Genomic DNA, 8,921 nt, shown 5'->3' on the forward strand with positions numbered 1-8,921 from the left:
TCTTCTTTCTTCTTCTTTCTCCTTCTTCTCCTTTTCCGTCTCCATCTCTGTCTCCTCTGTCTCTGTCTCCTCTGTCTCTGCCTCCTCCATCTCCTCCTCCTCCTCCTTCTTCTTTTTGTTTCTATTGCTTATTTGTGAATTTCACACCATACACCCCAGTCCCACTCATGTCCCTGTTCCTGCATATCTGCCCTCCCCCTTGCAACCCTCCCCCAAAGAAAACAAAACAAAAATCTCAACATGGAAGATGGAGTGTGTCACCATGTGTCACACAGTATACTCTTTTGCCCATACATCTTCACTTGCAAATGTTCATTGCAATGAGTCACTGGTCTGGTTCGAGACCTCTGACTTCTGCTACTATCAATACTAGATGCTAACTAGGACTTCTCAGGATAGCCTATTGTTGCCCTGTGTCATGGAGATCCTGCAGCTTTGGCTCTGGAGGATCAGCCCCTTCAGAAGTTCATAGATGGAGTAGATGTTGGGGTGGGCTAACTTAAAGCCCTGGGTCTGGGCTTGGGGGAAGCTGAGTTGTCGGCCCACCAGCTCTCCTGGTACCCACACATCTGCCTTCTTATGTGGGTGCTGTGGACTAAAATTGGTCCTATGTTTGCATGGCTAGCATTTTATCGAGCCATCTCCTAGTGTCTATGTTGCAGTTAATTGAATTTCTTGATTGATACAGGTCCAGGAGTCCAATTTACCTATATAATGAATGTCTTGTTGGCAATTCACCTGTGACCAGGCAGGCTGGTTTATAAAGCATGCCCTCACCTGCCCTGCTCTATGTCTCTTCTTACACAGAACACATAGCATTGGCTGAGGCATTCTCAAAGAGTCTAGTTGAAGCCTCAAGTTTATCTACCATTTAAAAACAAGCAGAGTTCAAAAGCAATTTCTTATCTTAGGAGTGAGACCCAGCAGCATTAGGTCTGGGAACGTAATTTACTTAAACTGGGCTCGGGGGGTTCCACTCATTAACTCCCAGGCAGCAGGACAGCGAAAGTCAATGACTGTAGCCTACCATGCCTGGGCTGTCATACCTGCTCTGGGAACTTGACATTTATTGGTCTTGACAGTCTCTGAGACAAGCACTCCACTGTCATACACCACAGCAAACAACAACACCTTATGTCGAGTGACCAGAAAAACATTGGAGCATAACTTTAGATGTGTATAGCTCACACAGATAAGAAAGGATGGTACTGCTCAGAAAGGCACTTCAGTCTTTTCCTCTCCGACTCCACTCAGTGTAAATGAAGAGCCTGGGTCTTAGAATGAATTCCTCCAGAGGACCTCATACCTGGGGCAGGAACATTGGCTGTACCTGATGACAGTCACCAAATCTATAAGAAAATGGGTCTCAGGGCAGGGGAGATGGCTCAGTGGATCAAGTGTTTGCTCAGCAAGCATGAGAACCAAAACTGAAATTCCCCCAGAACCCAAGTAAAAGCTCTGCAAGAGTGAGGGATTGCTTTATGCCCAGCCCTTAGGCAGAGACAGGGGAAGCTGGCTACCCCGACAAGCTGGAATCAGCCAGCTCCAACTCTGTCTTGATAAAGGGGAAGGCCTTCTAGAAAGACATCAACTTTTGGCATGTACATGTGCACACATGAATGTGTACCCACACATGAGTGAGCTCAAATGCATGCATGAGGACACATACACACAGAGAATATGGATCTCTGGGACATACTGTAAGACTGTAATACCCTTGTTTTCTTAACAACAACAAAATTGTTTAGCATCTGCTGTCGGCCACAGAAAATGCAGAAATAACTGGCCTTTGGCACTGGTCATCTTGTATTTTAGGAGTAGCTAAATTTTACAATATAGGAGATATTACAAACCAAATCTAAGAGAGATGACTCATGAAAGTACAAACATCAAGACCAGGGTTCAGCTCCTTGGAATGCATGTAAATGCTAAGCAGCCGTCAAGGCTTGAGGGCTAGAGACAGGATCTCTGAAGAAAGCAGACTAGCTAAACTAGGCAAATTACTGAGCTCTGGGTTCAAGTGAGAATTCCTGTTGCAATATGTATAGAGGACAGTGATCAAGGAAGACATCGGACATCAGCCTCTGGTCTACACACGCGAACATGCATTTGTACTGCATATGTATGCACCCTACACTTTCTAACACACATACACACACACACACACACACACACACACACACACACACGCAATGCATGCATCCTACACTTTCTAACACCCCACACACATATGCAAAAAAGGACGTTTAGAAGGAGCCTAACAATGATGTACTGAAGCAAACAATTTTGTGTTAATAAAAAAGGAAAGGTAGACTCTGTAAGACTCAGTTCTGGTTTCTGATGGAGCTTCCCAAGGCCACAGCTTGCTTGACTCTCTAGGTGTGAGGGGATTCCTAGCTAAACTGATATTCCTAGACCATTCTTGGTGAACTGGTTTACTTAGGAATCCAAGAAATTAAATGTCCTCACATTCTCTCATTTGATGAGCTCCCAGCCCCACCCCTACCCAGCCACACCTATAATTACTTCAGGCTCTGGGAATGGGTCAGTCTGTGAAGTGCAATAACAGACATCTTGGAGTGTGTTTATAATCCCAGTACAGTGGAGGCAGAGACAGCAGGGGCCCTGAGGTAGCTCACCATTCATTCTGCCTGATGGTTGAAGACTAGATAAAGTAGTCAGAGGGACGCCATTTTCCCCCAGGAGCAGGATCTCAACACAAGACCATTCCCACGTTCTCACTCTCTGCTTCTACCCATCTCCATACATTGGTTTGCAGGCAGCCTATTTCGAGATAAGTATCAAACCAAAGCAGGACATTGTGGTATATGCCTGTAATCCTAGCATCTAGGAAGTGGAGACAGGAGGATCAGAAATTTGAGGTCATTATGGACTATGTCATACATGTGAGGCCATTCTGGGTGAGACTCTTATTTTTTTTTTTTTTTTTTTTTTGGTATTTTTTTTTTTTCCGAGACAGGGTTTCTCTGTATTGCCCTGGCTGTCCTGGAACTCACTCTGTAGACCAGGCTGGCCTCGAACTCAGAAATCCGCCTGCCTCTGCCTCCCAAATGCTGGGATTAAAGGCGTGCGCCACCACTGCCCGGCTTTATTTTTTTTTAATCAAACCAATATTCAGCTAACAACATAGCTATCCCTTCTAAACATTTCCCTATGAGCACCCTCCTACAATACCCTTTTCCCCAAGCCTGTTTTCTGGAGCTAAAGATTAATTTGTGTTTTCTAGAGTTTACATAAATAGAATCATGTCATCTATACACTTCTTAAAATCTTTCATTTAAAACTTCTTCACTCAACTTACTTATTTTCAGGTTTACCCATATATACCACCTACTGTGATAGCATTGCTGTATGGGATTCCATTTGGGGACTCTGCCTTCATTCATTCATTCATTCATCCATTCATTCTTCTGCTGGTGAACCCTGGGATTTTTTTAAGTTTGGGCCATCCTAGTGTCTCTCCATATACAGTGTCTGTGAACACTTGTGTGAGGGACTTTGTGTAGCCAAATGCTTCCTTTTGTGTGGAAGAAAGATGAGTGCCTGGAATCAGAGTCATGGTTTGATCCTGTGCAGGGTTACTGTTAAAAACCCTGTGGCTCATATGGTATCCCAACTGCTTCCAGTGGGACGATGTGAGGACTGTTGGCATGTTTCTAAAGTGTGTGCCAAGTCCTATAGGAAAAGCACACAGCCCAGAGCAGTGAAAAAGGAATTCAGGCCTAGGAAGCGAGCTGCAGCTGTAGGAAGCAGTTAGCACCTCTCATCTTAAGGTTGTGCTTCATATCCTGTCCCTGCCAGACAACACTTCTCTCAGGAACTCTTCCTCCAGATAATTCCTGTGTATTCCTCCAATACTGAAATCCCAGGAAGGATTCCTACAATCCAGTGGGTTCTGCCTGTGGAGATGCTTATCTCCAAATACCTGCACAATCTAGCAACCTAACCAGCCTGTCTCTTCTTTTTCCAGGGGACACTTGAACTGGCTCCAACTAGATCGAAGAGTCCTGGAGCACGACTTCCCCAAAAAGTCTGGGCCGGTGGTTCTGTACTTCTGTGTCAGGTAGGTACCCCTGGAACCCCTCTCTTTGTTTTTCTTCAGAAGAGTCTGGAAGGATGAAGAGACTAAATGGAAAGTGCAGACTGAGTGTGCCTTGGTCTGTGATTAGGGATAGAAGTCAGTACAGCTGTCTTCCTAGAGGAGGAAGACTCAGGTATGATTGTTCTGGGCCTAGCAGTGTGCAGTGGGCATGGGCTTGCACACCTGTGTGAAGGCTCATGTGCCGAATGAAGATAAAACTTTATTTTAGGAGAGAGGAAGGAGAGAGTCATATATCTCAAAATAAATTGAGTCTTGTGTTGCATCATGAGTCCTGAGATTCTTTTCAATGCCACTTAAAGCTCTATAATAACCCTCTATGGTCTTTGCTTCTGTCACAAATGCCACTGGTGTCCCTTGAAATGTATAGAATTATCTCAAATAGGACCTATTAAAATGTCCCTTCTGACAAGTGTGTGTGTGTGTATGTGTGTGTATCTGTGTGTGTCTGTGTGTGTGTCTGTGTGTGTGTAGAGTCAGATGGACATACAGCTTGCCTACAATCCCAGTCCTCAAGGAGCTGAGACAGGGAGTCCCTCAGGTATACTGGCTAGTTAGACTTGCTAAATTAGTAAATTCTGAGATCAGCAGGAGATTATGCCTTAGTGAATAAGTTAGAGAGCAATCAAGAAAGATACCCAGGGTCAATTTCTGGCCTCCACGTGCTTATGGACACATGCAAACATACGTACACACACCATCCACAAAAAAGAAAAATACAATATGCATATGTCATATGACACTTTTTAAAAATTTCCCTGTTTTGTGTGTGTGTGCTTGGTGTGTATGTGTAAGCACATGTAAGCACACACATGCCGCTGCATGAGTATGGAAGTTAGAGGACAAGTTAGAGCTGATTCTCTTCTTTCATCTTTATCTAGTTCCCAAAGACCAAACTTTAGTCTTCAGGCTTGGGCGACAAGTGCCGCTAGCAGGCAGAGCCATCTCACCTGCCCCTAGTATAGATCTTCTAAGGGTCTAACCTTTTCATTGTCTTCTGAAGACCCCAGGACTGATCACTTCTGCTTGCAAATAGGTATAGAAGATCAAAGGAGAATTAAAATGCAACTGAGCAGGAGAGTCAGGAGCTAGAGCCCCAGACAAAGCAGCTCTGAGCACCCACCCAGCAGGAGGAGCCTTTAAAAGTGCGCTTTCTAAAACAATCACCAGGACTGGAGAGGAACTAGGGGCTTTGTTTTGGTTTATTTTTTTTCTCCTCGTACTGAGGCTTGAACCCAGGACCTTGAGTGTGCTAGGGACTATACTATGTCCTCAGTCTTCAAATGAAAATGGCTCTTTGCCAACTCCACAGACCCTGTTCCTCTTAAATACACACAGAAATCAGAAGTGGGGGTGCAAAGGGCTCGCAGGCCATTCCTCCCTGAAGAGCAGCATCAGGGTTCAGCTCTAGACTTAGCAGTCCTGCCTCTGCAAACAGCATCCCCCAAGTCTCAAGTAAAGAGCTAAAGGGTCCATTTAACCGGCTGGGATGCGCATTTTTTACCTCAGCTGCTGGAGTAAATTTCCACTTGTAGTTAATGCCTTTTTGATTTGCTTAACAGCTGTAGGGATATCAGAGCTAATCTCAGCCATCCCCATTACTGATGGGAATGATTTCAGTGCCATCTTCTCTCTAATGGTGCACCAGATGAATGGGGAATAACCTTATAAAACAAAGACTAACAATTCCAGTGAGAGAGGATGGTTGGATCAGGCCAGACTTGGTTCATTAACCTAGAATCGTAGGTGGAGGCACAGACTTGGCCACATGTCAGGCTTCCCTTCCTTACACAGCTTTTTCTAAAACCATAATTGAGATTTGATTGTTTATGCTAAGAGTTGGTACAAAGACATTGCATTTTGGTACAATTTATTATTATAGTTTTATCATAGTGCATGTGTGTGTGTGTGTGTGTGTGTGTGCATGTATGTGTGTGTGTGCCTGTATGTATGTGTATGTGTGAGTATGTGTGTGTGCATGTGTGTGGATATGTATGTGAACATGTGTGTGTGCTTGCATGCTTGTGTGTGACAATGCATATATGTAGGGCAGAGGACAACTTTGTGGAGTCTTTTCTCTCCTTCTACCTTTACATGGATTCTAGGATAAAACTCGGGTTGTCAGGTGTGATTGGCACGGCAGACTCTTTCCTTACTGTGCCATCTTGCTGGCCCAATCTGTGTGCAATTGTTAACATATGTACTGGAAATCGGTGTGTTGTGATTCGCTTTGAAATAATTATTCCAGCAACTTTGCCTCTTCAAATCTGGAGGAAAATGTCCCCCAAAGAGGCTTTTCTGGTCCAAAGATGCTGAGGATCTGCCTGTTGGTCTGATCAACTTGCAGTTTGATGAAAATAACTAAACTGGCAGAAGCTGCTTGCAGAAGCCTCACAGTTTTGACCCACCAACTATCAAGAAACAGTGCAGATGAAGGATTTAAAGTATTCAAGACCTACTCAGTGCACAACCAGGACCCAAACTATCATTTGAGATGCTTTACATCACAAGCTATGAAACTGGCACCCACCCCTAGAATGATAAACTAGTCCCCAGTGTAGCATTATTTTTTATTGAACCAAATAATAAATAATTAGTAAATGATTTTATTTCTGAAACATTTTATGGTGGGACATGAAGGTTGCATGCCTTTAATGCCAGCACTAGGGAGGCAGGGGCGGGTGGGTCTCTGTGGGTTCGAGGCCAACCTGTTTTACACAGAGTTCTAGGTAGCCAAGGTTATATGGTATGATCTATCTGAAAGGAAAAAAAAAATATGTATCGCTCTGGGAATAACTCAGTCAGTAAAGGGGTTACAAGAGATCAGTTAGAAGCTGAGAGCTCCTGTAAAAACAGCTGGGCATGGTAGTGAGTGCCTGTAATCCTAGCACTAGTGAGAAGGAAACAGAAGAAGCCTGGGATCTCCAGCCAGCCAGCCAGCCAGCCAGCCAGCCAGCCTGCCTGCCTAGCTTGATGAGTTCCAGACCAGAAAGAGATCTTGCTTCAAAAACCATAGTGGGAGCCGGGCGTGGTGGCGCACGCCTTTAATCCCAGCACTTGGGAGGCAGAGGCAGGTGGATTTCTGAGTTCGAGGCCAGCCTGGTCTACAGGGTGAGCTCCAGGACAGCCAGGTTCTATACAGAGAAACCCTGTCTCGAAAAACCAAAAAAAAAAAAAAAAAAAAAAAAAAAAAAAAAAAAAAAAAAAAAACCATAGTGGGCTTTGGTCACTTCCAAAGGAGTGACATTGGAAGGTGATCTCAGGCCTCCACACACGTGTGCATGTGCACCCATACATGTATGAACATTTGAACACGCATACACACCAAGTCATTTACACTTTAAAACTGGGGTGAGGTGAAGATCCTTCGCTCTTTAAGCATGGTTTCTTTTCTTGGTGCTTTTTGTCAGCATTATTGAAGAAAAAAAAAAAAAACCAGACACCAGCTGTGTGTAGGTTTGGGAATTCAAACCCTGGTAGCAGAGCATTGAATGTTGAGGTCTTTGCAGATGTACATGCTTCTCAACCCCAAGCTATTTTCTCTACCCAAACCCAGTGACGAGGAAGCTGCGAATGTTCAATAGCAAGAACTAGAAACCCGACTGTCCAAAGACTGCATGGTACCCACTTCTGCTCTGCAGCAAGAAATGACACCCCTGCCTACTGTACTTTCAGTAGCAAGAATCTAAGGCAAATTCCAGCAACCTAATAAATGGGTCCAGAAAGAGAAAATGGGAGGAAAACATAGCTACAAATCCAAGGAAGTCTATGCATTTCCATGGGCCCAGGGAGGGAAATATAGCTACAAATCCAAGGAAGTCTATGCATGTCTATGGGCCCAGATTGGTGCTTGGGAAATTTCCTATATATTGGGGAAGTGCCGTGAAGTACATATTCAGCTAAATCTCTGCACTTAGCCACTGTGTTTGTAGGAGAATAAATATTAGATTTATCTCTTCAGACCTTGAGTTTTATGAACAACAAACTGCAGTAAACAATAGGAAATTGACAACAAGGGACAGGCAGGAAGCTCTTATCTAGAAGATTCTCTGGCCCTGAGGATGTCTCTCTCCCTGATTGAAACAATAGTTGCAACTTCCTGTTCCTTGAAAGAACAATGGTGTCTTATATGAAGTGCCCAGCTAACCCAACCATACCTTAATTCAGCTGGGTCCCCAGTTAAGAAGTAAAGCCTCTGAAATTCTAAGCATCAGGGGCACTTGGCTGCAGAAAACCACAGCTTATCATCCGCATTATTATCACCCCCTCTTTGCCATCGAGAGTCAGCGTTCCAAATGTGACATTTGTGTTCATTACAAAATGAAACCACTGGCCCGTTTAATTAACATTTGCTGTAAATATTGAGTGGTTCCCAAGTGCCAAGAGGTAGCTGCGAGAGTGGCAGAGGGGCAGGGGCCTGGCAGAACGCTGGCTGACGTTATGTGGATAGATAGAGGTCATTGTGTTGCAGTCTTAGCTCAAAGCTTCCATGAGAAGAGGTGCCATTCCCCAAGGATGCAGACAGGTCCAGATGCATAATCATTAAAGCAACAAACATGGAATGCATACCCCGACTTCAGACTGGGATAAAATACTGAGTCCCCAGTCCTCTGAGCCATTGTGGGTGTGACATGGCTCCTGGAGCTTAGAGTATCCTGGTTGGCTTTGACCTCAGCCTAGACAGTTGCTCCTTTCAGCTGAGAAGAAAGCACTAAGATTATCCCTGATGTGTGTGAAAAATAACCTATTTTAATATGTACATCTTATGGGCTGGGATGACTCAGCCGGGGGGGGGGGGGGG

The 8,921-nt window shown here is 44.5% G+C and overlaps 1 protein-coding gene across 9 annotated transcripts in view; it reads left to right on the forward strand.

Annotated features, from left to right (window-relative positions):
* Positions 1-8,921, forward strand: part of Frmd4a (FERM domain containing 4A) — a 480,303-nt gene that overhangs the window by 343,871 nt on the left and 127,511 nt on the right. For all 9 annotated transcript variants that reach the window (XM_031359491.1, XM_031359490.1, XM_031359489.1 and 6 more), the window contains one exon: positions 3,992-4,084. In XM_031359491.1, the coding sequence (XP_031215351.1) occupies positions 3,992-4,084 (93 nt within the window). The remainder of the gene's footprint in view (positions 1-3,991; positions 4,085-8,921) is intronic.

Source organism: Mastomys coucha, unplaced genomic scaffold, assembly GCF_008632895.1.
Source record: "Mastomys coucha isolate ucsf_1 unplaced genomic scaffold, UCSF_Mcou_1 pScaffold7, whole genome shotgun sequence".
Classification (NCBI taxonomy): domain Eukaryota; kingdom Metazoa; phylum Chordata; class Mammalia; order Rodentia; family Muridae; genus Mastomys; species Mastomys coucha.